The sequence below is a fragment of the Cricetulus griseus genome, chromosome 3 (assembly GCF_003668045.3).
Source record: "Cricetulus griseus strain 17A/GY chromosome 3, alternate assembly CriGri-PICRH-1.0, whole genome shotgun sequence".
Classification (NCBI taxonomy): domain Eukaryota; kingdom Metazoa; phylum Chordata; class Mammalia; order Rodentia; family Cricetidae; genus Cricetulus; species Cricetulus griseus.
The window spans coordinates 148,496,349-148,513,315 of record NC_048596.1 but is presented as its reverse complement, the minus strand read 5'-3'; the positions used below and the strand labels follow the sequence as shown (position 1 = coordinate 148,513,315).

Sequence of the window (16,967 nt, the reverse complement as noted above, 5' to 3'; positions counted from 1 at the left end):
CTGTTTCTTAGATCTGATGTAAACTGCAAAACATGTTTTTCAACCTACACTAAGCTTGCCACCCCATTCACGTGATGCATGTCCTTACCATTGATCCTTGCCTCTCGTTGTATCTCTCTAAGCGTGTAACAGCCAAATCTCTAGACCCTGGGAACACCTTAAGTGACTTCAAAAGGTCAGCAGCCAGTGGCTGCTCTCTCAAATCCAGATGTAGGGTGGTGGGATAGTCACAGGTATACCACAAAATACAGCTTGTTGTCATTGGACAATAGTGGATTTAGGCTTTTCCTCTCATGATTCTCAGGTTTAACTATACCAGGCATGCAGATGGTATACTTACGCACGTACAGGCAAACACTCATACACATAAAGAAATAAATAAGTAAATATTTTAAGAAGAATTTTCTGCAGAAGTCTACATCAGAAACCTGCTCTCAGCTGGATCCGTAGCCCTCTGTCCACCTTTATGCTATAATTTCTTTCATTTTGGTTTTAACAGGCCACTATAAATCATCTTCTTGAATTTCCTTTTTCAAAATTCTGTCTTCTTAACTTCAGACAAACTTCCCAGAGTGTACACCCCCTCCACGTTTGCCCACAGACACAGTGGGGTAGAGTGGGGAGTAGTTTTATCCCAACAGGTAGTGATGAGGCCCCCTCTTTAGACTTGGCTATCTCAAAACTGTTTCCTGAAGTAGGGAGATTTCATTTTTAAAAAGGCAGCCAGTAAGAGAAGCAGGTGACCTGTGTCCCAGGGAGTTAGCCCAGAATTTCACTGTAAAATCAGACTGACATTTATAAGCGATGCCTGAGGGAAGCCTAACAATGGATCCTTTAGAATAAGAATAACTAACCAGGAAATTTCCAAGAGCTGACCTAGGAAGGCCTCACCCTTGAGGCACTCAGTTCATCTTGTGCTAAGTTTTCATTGTGTGCCAAAACCAAAATGAAGTCAAATGTCATACAAGTAACTCAATCTGGGCTCTCTGGGGGAATGATTAAGTCCACATCATACACACATGGCCACGATCTGTTAGGTCCATGGTGCTAGACACAGCTTCATCTGAATGTGGGTTTTCCTAGTTGCAACACCCTCCACCATTGGCTTCTTTTGTGCAGTACATTTGGTTTCCATGAGCCTTTGAGTTTCTGATCCCCCTAGTAATAAGCTGAGATATGGTTATACAACAGGAATCTTCCTGTAAAGACCTTTTGTCTTAGTTAGGGTTATTGTGATGAAACACTATAACCAAAAGCAACTTGGGGAGGAAACGGTTTATTTCACTCATAGTTTCATATAAGAGTTCATCATCAAAAGCAGAGAGGACAGGAATTCATGCAGGGCAGGAACTGGAGGCAGAAGCTGATGCATGCCATGGAGAGGGTCTTCGTATTAGCTTGCCCACGGCTTGCTCAGTCTACTTTCTTACAAAACCCAGGACCACCAGCCCAGGTATGGCACCGTTCACAATGGGCTGGGCCATGCCCCATCAATCAGTAACCTTTTAAAATGTCCCTATAGGCTTGTCTACAGCCTGATGTTATGAAGACAATTTATCAACTAAAGTTTGCTCCTTTAAGATAATTCTAGTTTATGTCAAGTTAACATGAAACTTGCCAGAACACCTTCATAAGAACTTTAGTTTGTCTTGGGCTCTGATGAAACTGAAGATTATCACAAATCTCCCCATATCTGTGTTCGAAGTGAGCCCTATGCAAAAACCAAGATGATTGAACCCTATCTAGAACTCTGTGTGCTGAGCACTGTGGCCTGCCTGGAGCAATGCAGCTTTAGCCAGAAGGAAAGATAATCTCATCCAACCTCATCTGCCTCTATTCAATCTCCTGGCCACTGGTAATATGTAGAAATTGTGTTGGTGGGAAGACAAAAGAGCCCAGATCATTGTGGGAGATTGGATGAATTCCTGCAGTGACTTTTAAAAGTGGCCTAGGCAGTGGCCCATGGGTGGATCAGGTCTCTAGCACCTGACAGGCAGAGGCATGGAGAGTGAAGAGCTGTGGTTTTACTTGATTTCCAGTTTTCTACACTTCGCTGATGTCATATAGGGATATATATGCATATATATATATATATATATATATATATATATATATATATATATATATGGTTGTTTATTTCTTAAATAAGCAAGTCACTCAAAATAACAGCTGCAGCATCTGCAATAACCAAAGTTGCAGACCACACTGAATGACTTCCCTGAATTCTTTTAGTGCTGTTAAGTATAGTAAAAATCACAGAATGCTGGACACCAAGCTCTTGAGTGATTTGGAATTCAAGTCATACCTCCAAGATTTGTTTTATGCTTTGTCTGCCATGTTCATCTTGCTGCTTGCCCTTTGATACAGGATTTCTGCCATCTAATCCTTGTGGAAATCAACAGCATGCCTTTTCAGGCAGACTTCTTGTCAGCAGGGCCTCAGCTCAGCATCTCTGTGATGTCTTCCTTTCTATATGGCATCTGTGCTCACTTTGCCATTGCTGTCTGGTGCTCCACATGCGCTGTTCTCCATAGGGTCAATGGTGGAGTCAGATGGTCACATTCCTTCACATCTTGGAAACAGTGCTGGGAAACCAATGCTATATTTAGTCAAGTCTGACTGTGTTGATTGAGAGTCTCATTGCCCTTAATAAAGAAAAGTTACTGGGAGAAATATTTCATTGATAGTTACTGTAATGAGAATATAGAAGGGGTAAAAAGTGTTTAACAGTGTGGTTATTTAAGAAATGTTCATAGTTATCGAAGATATGAAGTGGTTGCTGTCCAAGAATAAGATTCTGAATTTGCAAACTTCCCACTGTTTGCTCTAGCAGGTCCTATTCTTATCTCTGTCTACTTTTTCTCCTGTATTAGACTTCTTAATAGCTGAGAACATGTCTCATTCATTCTCCTTAATTTTCACATTTCCAATGCAACTACTGACAGCATGGACCTGAATAGATGAGTAGTACAGCTTTGGGAAAATGTACTAGTGTTCTACATTAAAGCTCAGTAGGTCTGCTTTTATACTGATTGAATGACCTCCCCCAACACACACACACATACACAGTTTGTATAGTTTTAACATTAAAAATGTTAAAATGCAAACCAATCCTTTCTGCCCCATGTCTTCTGCACCTGCCAAGCACTCTCTTTTTACTCTCTGTCAGGCTAACTTGCTCACTTTGAGATGAAAGCCACCTATTACTTCTGTGAGTTACTTTCTCAAGCATTTACATCCCCTTTCTGGCTTCAAGTCCCCATCTGCTTTCTGTTCCATTTACATTTGCTAGGACTCTAGAATGTTCTAACTTTCACAGTTATATATGACTTGTCATTAGAATGTGCACCTGTGGTTTGTTGTGAGTGCATTCCATCACACTACAGGACATCAGTTAGCAAATGGCTTCATGAATTCTATAATACAATGATATTGAACAATACACTGTTTCCTCCACAGAATTAGAAATGAGAACCACACAAAGAAACCTAGAAGGACAAAGAAGTCCTTCTTTGTGGCACCCACCATTCAGAGATAAAAAACAATTGTTGGCTAATGTTTGTAATGTAATAGGAATATAGGCAGAAAACAAGTGTCCATCTTTCATGGAATTCTGAGAATAATTGTTAACAGTCAACTTGAGGACCTCACTAATTTACCAGTAAGGACAGAATAAAATCAGAACACTTTGGAGATGAGAATAGTTTACAAACCATCTTGTAAACACTTTTAGAAGCCATTAAGACCATCCAACTCTTTTATAGTACAGGTTGTGGAACATGAGATCAAACAACCTGGCATGGCTTATACTGCAGTATGTAAAACAAGAAACATCATATTTAGGCTCAAACCCAAATTGATTTTATTTCCTCTGTTATTGTATTGCAATTGGAACTGAGAATCGTTGTGGTTTTACATTGATGTTAGTAGGCTAATTTAATTTGTTGTTGTTGTTGTTGTTTTTATTGTGAGACACTATGTAGCCCCTATTGGCCTGGAACTCATAGGTATCTCCATAGCCTTTGCCTCTTGGGTTCTGGGATTAAAGACCACCACATACTCATTTGTGCACTGTGGTCTGAGGATAGACATGGGCTCCATAGTATCATCATAACCATCTCTTTGTCTTCAAGTGTTTGCAAAGCAATCCTCTGCCAGAAAGATAGCCCTCACCAGTGGCACTCTCTCATGCATACATTGGATGGATTTGTGCCAAAGAATTTTGGCAATGGGTTCAATTTCTCTTTTGTCTTGACATCCATAAGCTACATATGCCTTAAAGCTGCACACCAACTCAAACTGAAATTAATGTACTGATTTTACAAAAGGGTAAATAGAACATTTTATTAACACTTGTTTTGCAGCAACAAAATGACAGTTCACATCCTTTTACTCAGCACAGCAAAGGTTATGGTCACATGATAGTACTTTGAAACACAAAGCAGAGAGGAGTTTTAGTTTCTTAAAGTCAGGAGTGGTTCGCATTTAGAAACAAACTTCATGTTTTATATTTGCAGTAGCAGGGCCTCCAGTCAAGAGCACAGGACACTGAACAGATCAAATATCCACAAAAGACACATAAACACACCAAGTGACATTTTACGTTAAATTGGGTTATGCATTCTCATCACTGAAGAACATTATAAAGAATTCTGATGTTGACTTTTTTGAAAGAAATCATTGCTACTGCAGGCAACATGGGGATAATTTACAATAACAGGAGGTTTTATGCTTTGCACTTATTGCTTGGTACACAAATGTTGCAGTTCCTGTTGAAATATATTAAGAAATGATGAGCAAAATGCCTTTTTTTTCAATCTAAAATTCTATGATTCTATGAAAGTAGAAATTGCAATCCCCTAACCCAACATTAGGTGTATGCTGTTTTTGGTTCTGTGTGAAAAGTATTTGTTATGTTTGTGTGAGTGGATATGTATAAGATATACAGGGATATAGATATAATTTCAATATATTTTGTCCTATATACTCAAGACAAATATCTCTTAAATGGGACATTAGATAATAAAATTGTCTACATATATAATCTCTATTATCTTTTTATATTATATATAGCTTTGTGGCATGAGTTTCATATAGCCTTTAGTTATCAAGGAAGATTTCTAAATCATTTTCTATATATTTTGTTGTTAATATTGCATTTTAAGGGCTACAGCTTCATTTTATTAGATTCTTTGTGATTATATATATATATATATATATATATATATATATAATTTTTTCCTAATGTAAGTTACAACCAGTACAAAGTTGTAATAAAAAATACATTGAAGTCTATTTCTTGTTATATTTTTTTGCAAAAAAAGTTATGTGATATGTTACATGAAAGTTGAATTTTATTGAAATGTGAAGGGTTTGATACTGTCAGGTAATGAATGGGAGAGCATGGAGCATACTCCTCCCTTTACGAACTCTCTTTCATAAAAAATAAGTGTTTGTGCCCAAGCATTTCACAAAACACTGCAAGATAAGCGCTTTGAAGATCACAAAATATCACAAACTGTGCACTCCTAATTACAATTCAGTATGAGTTGCTAGCTGCTAATATACAATATAGTTTTTCAATTAAAAGATATAGCCAATCCATGATATACACATGATGATTGTAGTCAATACCCGATCTAGCCAATTTTCCATTCTTTTTTTTTTTTTTTTTTTTTTTTTTTTTTTTGGTTTTTTGAAACAGGGTTTCTCTGTGGCTTTGGAGGCTGTCCTGGAACTAGCTCTTGCAGACCAGGCTGGTCTCGAACTCACAGAGATCTGCCTGCCTCGGCCTCTGCCTCCTGAGTGCTGGGTAAAGGCATGCACCACCACTGCCCGGCTCAATTTTCCATTCTTACTATGTCTGTACACAGGATTTCCTTGGGATATTTTGCAGTCCAGTGTAATAAGTAAGTAAGTGCAGTTTGCATGATCAAGTAGCTTTGGCTTCCTAACTTCTGTAGGATGACATGTGCCAACTATTTTAGTTGTGCTCTCTAATGTGGTGATGGGTCCAACAAATATCTACTTATTTCTACAGTAAACCTCTAAATCACAAACCAAAGGATGAATGACCCCAATGGAAATGACATACATGACAACTTCCACAGATTGCACTTGATGGGAATCTGTGCCTGTTTGGAATTCATATTTTTTAAACAGCAAGACTTGCTTGGTTGATGTGTTTACATGTTTACACCACATTTTTAAATTATTTTGTGCAATCACAATGAATTTAATCATAACACTAGAAATGAATCCAGCAACTAGCTTCGTTATGAATAATCATCTTGGTCCTTATAGGTGTATGCATCTTGTGCTCCTTCCTGAACAAATTCTTCCTTTTTCTCCCAGCCATTAGGCCAGCCTCCATTCTCCTGTGTGGTGGCACCATAAGACTTGGTGGTACCATAATTTATATAATTCTGAGTGATGTCCCCTGTTTCTTCATCCAGTTCATCTTCATGAATGAAGCCACATTTTTCTTCACTTGTTTCCTCAGGGTCTGCCCAAGGTTGTTTCTCTCCTGAGGCAAATATTGCATAAAATATGACTCCACCATAGTGGACGAGTGCAGCGATGAGGAAGACGTACTGCCACTCTTCACGGGACTGTGATGAGAAAATCAGAGTTGTGAGAGCAAACTCCGTAACTGGAAAGCTACCCTGGGAACATGCTCTGCCATTAGGCTTTTCATGAAGCACTATCTTTGGAGTTACTCATTTCATACAAACACTTTGAAATAAAACTATTTGTTTTATTATTTAAAATTCTAAGATGATAGTTTGAAAATAAAATCACAAATACATCTCTAGTCTGTTGAATTAAAGAATATTCTCTTCTACACTTACTAATCATTTTTTAGCTTTCCATCTGCTTTTTTTTTTTTTTTTTGGTTGGGGGCATTCACTATGTAACTGAGGCTGGTCTTAAACTGAGGATAGTCCTGAGTCCCCTCAATACTAGAGTGACAGGCATGTACCATCTTAGCCAGTTCTCCAATGGTTTGCCTTTCTCGTTCATTTTCTTCATTTCCAGAGGTAAAAACTCAAATTTGAAGCCCTATATGTACATATAAGGACAGCTAAATAATAGTATTCCACATTAAACTGCTTTGGAATCTCGATTGAGGTTGATGAATAAATCTGGGAAGGCTATTTGTCTATTTTATTATCTAGGGACAAAGAGTTGTGGGGCTTGAGGGTGACATTCTTGTCACAACAGGAATATCAGAAATAGGCCTTTTTTTTTCTTTATACTTCCCTAGATTAGCTACTTAACACTTCTAAAATAAATACTCAATGGCTATTGGAAGGGCTTGAGGAGAACCTTTCTGGATGGTTGGGGAGGCAGACATTCCCAGAGCTACTATAGAGAACTGTCCCTCTGGGCTTCATTGGTCCTTCCCACTCAGAAGTGGACAGAGCACTTCAAGAACACCAAAGCTCCTTCCCAACCATAAGAGAGAATCTTCTACAGTGGAACCACTCTCACTCATACCTTGTTCTTTGTCATTGCACCAACAATGATCGGGCAGACCATCCCCGACAGTGTGCCAACGCCATTTGAAATGCCCATTAAGATACTGGCATATCTTGGAGCAATATCCAAGTGGTTAACATTGAAGCCTGAAATATACACAGAAACTTTGGCTCAAGGCAATGTAAACTTCTAAGAAGCATGTACATGGTACAGATCTTCCCAAAAGATACTACGTGCATACTGTGTGCTTTTCATAACTCCATTCAAGGACATCATGAGAAAGAAAGGACGTGCATTTACTTTTCCAATACTCACTATGGCTCACTAACACAATTCTCTTAACAAACTGATCAAGTACAAGAAAGAAGGAAACAGTCAGTAGGGGGGAAAGGTGGACAATCATAATTAAAAATGATGTTTCTAAATGTTATAACTCTTGTCCAGCACATAGGTAATTACTAGCAAAGATCAAGATGTAATGTAGACAAAGAGGATGACTCTTACCAGAGATAGCAAATCCACTGAATCCTACTGCAAGCACCAAGAAGGAAATGGCCACCCCTCTAGTGTGAGAGTAGCCAACAACCAATAGCAGGGTGGCTTCCATGCCAAAACCTTTGGAGGCAAGCACAGGGGAGTATTTTTTTGAAAAATTTTTACAATGTATTTTGATCATATTCATCTCCTCCTCCAAATCTTCCCAGAACCACCCCACTTCCTTACCTACCCGTGTCCCTGTTTAAAAGAATAAAAACAAAACAAACAAACAAAAATCCTATTAAGTGGTGTTATTGGATGTGTGACCTTTCATTGGATTATGGCCAAATTATTAGGAGTTATACTCTTTCAGAAAACTGATTCTCCCATCTCCCAGAAACTGTCAGTTTGCCAATGGTTCCTCAGCTAGAAGTGAGACTTGGTTCTCATCTTCTCTCAGTGCAATCATGGCATAAACATAGTTGGATTACTAGCTACTAAAATCACAAATCCTACTCCACAAGATTAACCCATATTGGTTTTACAGGACATAGGCTTCATGGGAGAATTTCTACTTTAACTTTGCTAAATCAACATATTAAACCAACTTCAAATGACTTACCTTTAAATCCATATATTAACTTATCTCCCACCCCTCATCAGAGAAAGCTTCTGCTTACAGTAGATAATGGTGAACCCAGAGACCCACAACTAGCCAAGGTATAGAGAATAAAAAATAAAGAACTCTCACCACCAAGCAAAACATATGTATTGTGCACATGTACATGGGTGCACACACATACACACACACACACACACACACACACACACACACACACACACACACCTTCAAATGCTCAGGGATCATTGAGGAAGAGGGCACAGAAAGTGTGTAAGGGATAGAGGCAGTGGATGTCTACACGGAAATAGTGTCTTCTAGACACAGCAGGGCAGCTTCACATATGAACTCACAGTCATTGTGACTGTATGCATAAAACCTGTACAAGCCCAAATCACACTAAACCCAACAAAATTATTATAACTTTTAAAATTATAGTACAAAATTATAGAGTAAATTAAGACTACTTAAATTTCTCGCTCATACCAGTTTGGACAGTCTACCTCAGAAAGAAAGACATAATGCTAATAATTTTTTCCAGAGATTATTGGGCCATTCATAATGTACATTTTAAGTTCAAATTGACCTGAATTTTAGTGGTCAGAGATTTTGTTACAATATATACAAATGACTTCACTAATTGGTGTCTTATAATGAGTGTTGAAAAACTTGGCCATGGGAAAATGATTTCAAAAGAAAAATGAAGGTGCATGTCTAACTGTCACAAAGCAGCCTAACACACATAGAAAATCATATTCATGTATGTAGATCACGGGACCTTCAAACAGGAACACATGCTTACCACTCCACACACACTTACCACCACAATTCATGATCTTTCTCACTGTAGTTGTTGAAAGAATTTGCTTGCTTCTTAGAAAATCTGCAATTTGCCCCCCGATAGGAACAATGATTGTCATGACAAGGTGTGGGACCGCAGACAGCATGCCAACCTGACAAAAGCCAGAGGGGGAGAGAAGTATGAGAGAATAAAGGAAGTGGGCAATTGAGTAACCCTGGCTTCCTGTCTGTGTCTTCATCCAGCTCCTTATGAGCTGAGGAAGGCAGAACACTGTTTCCAAATGCACACCCACTCTCCTAGAGTAAGCAGTAATGTTCACAGAGCAAATCGTAAAAGCTAAGTAAATTTACTTTGATCCTTTTTCTGTATTCTTAAAGCAGAAAAAATTTTATTGCTACATTATGATTCAGTGCATTCTGAGTTCATGAATCAACCCTCCTGAATCTTGTCAGGGAATGAGTCACACTTGTTTATCCATCTCATATCCTTAAGTGTGTTTGCACAAAAGCATCATTAATGGGAGGGAGAGACCTAGGGAGGAAAAGATGCCTTTGGCCATCAAAAAGGCTGTATTTGAACTTTCCATTTTATACAATAGGTGAAAGACTACACATTTGCATTTTAAGACACCTCTTTCAAATTTCAAAGCATAGATTTCATTTATGAAAATCTCACACGAATTCTTCAGTTTGACTCATTTGCAGTCAAATACAGTCACATTGTTATACTGTGGTACGCAGCCTCTAAAATGATTTCATAGAAATTATGACAATCCCAAACCAAGCAATGCCTTCAACACACATTTTTTTAAATGGAGGCAAAGACAACTGAGTTTCTTTTATTTATTTGTTTGTTTGTTTATTATGTATACAACATTCTGCTTCCATGTAAATCTGCACATCATAAGAGGGCACCAGATCTCATAACGGATGCTTGTGAGCCACCATGTGTTGCTGGGAATTGAACTCAGGACCTTTGGAAGAGCAGTCGGTGCTCTTAACCTCTGAGCCATCTCTCCAGCCCTCAACACACATTTTTTAACAATTAACTATGAACAAGAGACAGTTCCCTAGGTGTTGAGGGAAAGGGCACAAGAAAAAATAACACATTTAAATGGGCTATTGCCACATAAATGGAGGTCCTCACTAGAGTATATTTTTGAAGCACAGCTTTCAGCAAGGGAAAGACTGGGATGTAGTGTGTGTGTTTAAGCACATCTTCCAAGTGGGTTATTGGACATATGATGTGCAGATTCTGTTTTTGCTTTACAGTGACATACAGAATGTCATTCATGCTCAGAAATGAGGGTTATGGTCATGACTAGTTAAGAGAGGGAAGCATTCCAAGACAGATTCAAAGGTTTGAACTGTTGATTTCTGAATGACAAAACTGAGATTGAAAAGGCAATTTTTAAACAGTTCTACCCAAGTCCAAAGACTGAGCTCTTAGTGTGCATATGCTCAGCCACTATGCCATCTGGGAAAGAAAAGGAAATTTAAATCATATATTATGTATAAGTATACACAATTTGCTTACAAGTGGGTGTTCATTAACTGTGACATAAGTAAAAAATATAAGGTAAATGAAATGTATGGAAAATATTGATTTTGAGAATAACATGTTGGAAAAACACAGTGGTCCTTTATTCTTAGTCACCAGAGATATATGTCAAAATTCAATGTAAATCAGGAAGATGTTAAAGAGAACACACACTAAAACACACATGTAAAGGTTTTCTCAGAATCCCATGTCATGTTTTTGTTTCACAAGTGCAGGCTACCTACTTAAGAGTGACATTTCCTGTTCACAGGACATGCTTTACATCTGAAAAAAGCCTTACATTGGGCAGCCTCAACTATCTACTGTCCATTTGAATGAACATTTTTTCACTTTGCATAAGCGAAGAACAAAGATAAAAACATCCATTTATTACTCTTTCAGCAATGTCAGGAACAAAACTGAGAGGAGCTAACAGCTAGAGGCTGTTGATAGGTAAGTTTTTTGTCTCAGCTTTGGTGCTTGGATGTACAAAATCTTCTAGTTTTTAGGCAAAATTTCCTGAAAGTTATCCATGTGTAGGTCTTCTCAGCTCTGGTGACTTATCAATAATAACTGCACATATTATCTGACTAATCTATTCCCTATCAGATTGTCTTTAGTTTGTTTATTGTTTTAAGGTTTTATAAGAATAAGGTGGCTATTTATCCTCTACAACCTATTCTTAATAGTCCCAGGTCCTCAGACACAACTCTTCCCTCTACTTTGTACTCTATCTGAACCATATTTTGACATGTTGGGAGACAGAACACAAAGCACAGCTTCTCCAACTGAGGAACTCAAGGGAACAAATGTCTCTTCTCATCTGATTTGCCCGTGGATTCTGAGGTTTAAAGGTGCTCATTAAAATCCTAAAATTAACTTTGCTATGATTTGCAACTCTCAAAGGAGCTGAAAATACATACTACCATTGAAAAATACACACACACACACACACACACACACAGAGAGAGAGAGAGAGAGAGAGAGAGAGAGAGTTAACTAATACAGTTCACTTATGTGTATGCATGCATTAGGTCCTATATATAACTATGTAATACTGTATGCAGTATTGCATGCCTGTGAGTGTGTACATGGTCTCATCTTGTCTTAAATAAGTAAGCATATTTGGAATGAAGGTTAAGGTAGATATCCCCTGTGTGTGGTTCTATCTATATGATATATGCATTAAAGCTCTAGCTCATAAATAAGAAAATTAAGGATGATAATTATAAACCAGTCCTAATTTGTAGGTCAATTCTTCATTGTGAAGCTTAGGATTAAAGTCTCATGACTTGGACACACCTGGTTGTCCTAGGCCCACCATGGCCTCTTCCAGCTTTTTTTCAAGTTGGAGAAATTAAAACATTTTTTACCAGCTTACCATGCTGCATGGAGAATGTAACTGCAACTTTAGTTTAAAAATAACAAGTGAATTAATCAACCCATGTGTAAGTTCATTTAGTTTTTGGGAACTACCCTGATTTTATTCAAGTGTTTTCAGTTAATTGGAGATACAAGCCCAGCAAGATGATTTCATTACCATCAGTTGGTACCTCTCCCCACCCCCACGAGTCCTGGCTTTATTAATAGCTGCCGAGTGTCACATTTGTCCTAGATTATGAAAATGGACTCACACCTCCGGCAGTCTTTGTTGAGAGATGTGACACTCTCAGAGGACCCAAGGCTGCCCTGCACTGTTTGAACCGCTCCAGGAAGAAGAGGCTGGTCTACAGCAGCCATTCTTCTCAGGGAGAGGGGAACTGTTTCCTTAGAAACCACCGCTTCAAAAGAGCTCTTAGGCCAGCAACTGCCTGGCTCAGGCTTTCTCTAGCCCAGCTCTCAGATAGCCTTTCAAGTAGAGACACAATATGAACAGCCCAAGCCCAGCCGGACTTATGTAATGACACAAGGAGAAATGGCACAATCATTGCCAGCAAAGATAAATGGATTCAGGACTCAGTAGAGAGCTGCAAACAGAGCTCAGAGCTGGCACTCAGCACTGACCTGCTAAGTGTGTGACTAGATGTACAGGTCACCTGATGTATGAAACTGTAAAGGGGATAGAAACAGAAATGGAGTATCCATTCCTAAGTGTGTAACTAGTTAGTATACCTTTAGGCGATTTCAATAATTACCCTCAGTTCTGTTTTATCATCAGTTAAACAGAAATGATGATAGCTATCCATCTGGTCTACCAGATGAGGTTATTCATGAATATGAAAGAAAATTCTAGAATTTCATATCCCTATGCAGAAGGAGTATTTAAAGTTGAGTTCTCCCTTATAGAAAATCTGAAAATGGATTTATTTCTGTATCTATAAACAAACATCTTGCACACCCTGTGTGTGTATTGATAACACAAGATTTTTGTCTATACTACAAAGCTGCAAATATTGGCAGAGAGAAGCAGTGTTATATTTCTGAATAACATAAAGTGTCCTATAATAGTCCCAACAATCCTTGTTAGATTAAATTGGATGAACAAAGTGCAAGGAAATTTTCAGTCTTTTCATTTGCTAAGTATATATTTCAATTCGACAGAGAATACAGAAGGAGAAGAGGTTGATAGTAACTAAAACACAATTCCATTAGACTAGATTACTTTTCTTTCTAGCAGTTCAATTGCCTTGGACCAAAGGTTGTTGTATTTGTTTGCAGGTCAAGGACTACATTGTTGCTCAGACCCATTGAGATATAAGCTACCAGAAGGCAGGCAGAGATGAGATTCTTTTTCCCTGGATCCCCAGAACTAGAGAGAGATTTCTAGCAGGCAACAGAATAGAGTAGGACACACACACACACACACACACACACACTTACTTGGACGTAAATCATCAAGGTTAGAAGACAAACTTTTGGCTAAAGAAAGGAATATTCACTTAATACAAATATTGTCACATATTTTAATGGGGTGAATTTGTACATACCTTGCTGATTTCAAATCCAAAAACTTCCTCAAAATAAGCTGGTTGACTGATGAGCAGTAAATAAAAAGTCCAACTCCTACAGAAGTTTGCAACAATTATCGCATAGACAGGCATGGATGTGAAAAACTTCCTCCACGGGGTCTTGAATTTCTGAAAGTTCAAACAGTGTTACGCTGTATTATCATTTTCAGAGTTAATGTAGTGCTTTCTGTTTTCAAGTGCACGGGCTGGAGCGTGAGTATGAGATGAGGTGGTAATGACAGCTTCCCACTTAACCTCGGGTGGTGAATAAAGGAGAAAAATGAAACAACAGTCTGTCCCTCCAACTAAGTAGTTAGTTTTTAAACTATGCAAAATCCATGTATATAGAAAATAAATTCCAAACCATGGGTTCTACAGTCTATGATTTTAAAGCAGTTATTGCCCAGCAAAATACTGCCAAATCAGTGGTTTTGTGATATCTAAAATATTGAAAGCTGAATGTACTTGGACAAGAGAGAAAAAAAATAAGAACCTGTTATTTCCCAGCCTCTCTGAAGTCAGCTAAGATATCATCTACCTGTAAAATCCCCTGACAGTTTGTGGAGATCAATATTTTTATGACACTGTGATATAAGTTCCCAGAATATCCTGTGATGTTGGAGGTCACCATGTACAGCCCAGGACATCATTACCAGGTAATTATTACATTTACATCTTTTTAAAATGAAAACAAAATTGCTGTGATTACAATACCTTTAAAAATCTAACCTCATACAATTAATATTTTAGACTTCAAACTATTTCTCATAGTCACAATTACCTTATCATAAAGACCAAAACTATAGCTGCCAAGGAAATATTTTCCTAAAATAACCTCATTCAAAGTTTTATCATATCCTTGTCATGATAAAATGATCAACACAGGAAACTAATTTTCTCAACAGATTTAGTAATTATTCCTGCGTTTTTGAACCCCATAATTGTTAGTATTAAACTATATGTGCTTAGATTTTCAAAAATCATTTCAAATATAGGATAGTAAGAGACATGTACCAATAATATATAGGAAACACTATAGCTTTTGATAAGTACTTATTTTGTGACAGCATGATTGGTAAGCTCCAATTGGTAAGCTGTATGTCAAAAATGCTGAAGATACTTCACAGATAAACAAAAATGGCCAAAGAGAGGAATGTGCACATTAGGGTACCTCTGTAAGTGGAATAGGTAAGAGTCAACAACTTCTTGTTCCTACTGGGAGAGTACTTCTTTGCTTATAGCAGGATTATCTTCCCTGACACTATATTCTTCATATGGTAAAGCACTTCCCCAACAGGAAAAGTATCAGTTTTTAAATCATTTATTTATTTTATCTTGTATATATGCATATTTTGTCTTAATGCAATGTGTATCTGTGCACCACATGAGTACCCGTGCCCACAGAGTCCAGAAGAGGGTATCAGATCCCCTGCAAGTGGTGTTACAGATGGTTGTGACCTGCCTGTAGGTGCTGGGAATTGAACCCTAGTCCTCTGGAAGAACAGCCAGTGCTCTTTCTTAACCACCAGGTCATCTCTCCAGCCCCCAGTTATCTTACTTTATGGCTTAAAAATCACTGGGAACTACAAGATGTATAGCATTCTGACAATGTGCTGTTTATTCAGCTGCTTTGGGAAAGTGGTTAGGATAGCAACGTGTCTGCATTTGATCTCTACATGTTCCTGTATTTATATCATGTTTAAAACTATTCCCTGGAGAACAACATCAAAGATTTAAGTCACACAGTTGACTGTAACCTGTGATTTTTTTCATTGGATACACACTCAGAGCAAGTGCCTACAAAAGATTATGAAGGCAGGGTGATTCTTATAGGTGTTAGGTGAACTGTGTATAAGAAATTTAATGTGACCATGAATTGGGCAGTATCAGTGAGTAACTGCTGATTGTGTTACATTTTGTAGATCTCTACAGAAGAGAATATGGCATATTCATGGGACAAAAGTATGAAACTTTCCAGGAAGATAAAAGTAAACAGGACAAGATGTCAACTATGCTTGCACCTGTCAAGGACCCTTCTGGGTCCTGAGGAACATAGCCTTTATCTGTGACCCACACTGCCTGCCTTTTCAGAAGGCTATAATTCAAACCCAGGCCTTGAACATTCTTGGGCTAGGCTATTGCTCCCAAACTCTGAAAGAAATGGGCCATATCCCTGACATACATCCCTTAAACCTTCCTATGCGCCCTGTCTGCTGATCCCCTTGCTGCTGGTCAAAATATATCCCTTTCTCCTGTTTACATCCCGTTCTCCTGTCTATTTGAGCCCAAATTGCTCTTTGCTACTTTAAAAATCACACTGGGCTGGTGTCCCTGGTACTCAGTATTCTTTCTTCCCCTGACCTCCCTCCCTCTCTCTCTCTCCCCCTGGTGTATTTTGGGTACCTTCGGTGGAAACTCCCTGGCCACAGATTTCTGAGGCAATACAGTGCTGGTATCAGAGAACCATTGTAGATTGTTTTAGCAGTGTTCTGACAAAACAATCTGTGACTATGCTGCCTACTTTTTTATATGCAGTGTTTGGTTCAAAAGAACCTAAAACCCAAGTTCTACCTACATTTGATCTTATTTTAAAATTCATTTTGAAGTGACAGGAACATATGAAACCTAGTAAGAAGAAAGATGCAGTGCTTTTAAAAGGCAATGAGGAAAGCCAGATGATGTCGTGCCTCTAAACCACTGCTTATCAACTGTCCTAAGGCTGTAACCCTTTAATATAGTTCCTCATGTTGTGGTTATTTTTTGTTGCTACTTCATAACAGTAATTTTGCTACCATTATATATCATAATGTGAAGTTTTTGGAGATAGAGAGTTGTCAAAGGGTTCACAACCCACAGGTTAGGAACTACTGTTCTAACCCATCTGCTTTTCTTTGAAAAAATGGAGAAGATAGCAATCATTCCTGAGAGAGGTCAGGGAGAATGCATGAGAGAGAGAGAGAGAGAGAGAGAGAGAGAGAGAGAGAGAGAGAGAGAGAGAGAGAGAGATTGGTACAGACTACTTTTATTTAATAAGGAACTGTAACACAGTTAATCCAGGATGGTGAGATGAGCAGTACAAATAAGTATAGACACGATAATG

General features: G+C 38.2%; 1 protein-coding gene across 2 annotated transcripts in view; it reads right to left on the bottom strand.

Moving 5' to 3' along the window:
- Window positions 1-6,211: 6,211 nt before the first annotated feature.
- Window positions 6,212-16,967, bottom strand: part of Slc17a6 (solute carrier family 17 member 6) — a 37,289-nt gene continuing 26,533 nt past the window's right edge. For both annotated transcript variants that reach the window (XM_035442494.1, XM_027410512.2), the window contains 5 exons: window positions 13,847-13,996; window positions 9,399-9,531; window positions 7,987-8,097; window positions 7,501-7,628; window positions 6,212-6,611 (listed from right to left, as the gene is read on the bottom strand). In XM_035442494.1, coding sequence (XP_035298385.1) covers window positions 6,276-6,611; window positions 7,501-7,628; window positions 7,987-8,097; window positions 9,399-9,531; window positions 13,847-13,996 — 858 coding nt within the window. In that variant the 3' untranslated portion in view covers window positions 6,212-6,275. The remainder of the gene's footprint in view (window positions 6,612-7,500; window positions 7,629-7,986; window positions 8,098-9,398; window positions 9,532-13,846; window positions 13,997-16,967) is intronic.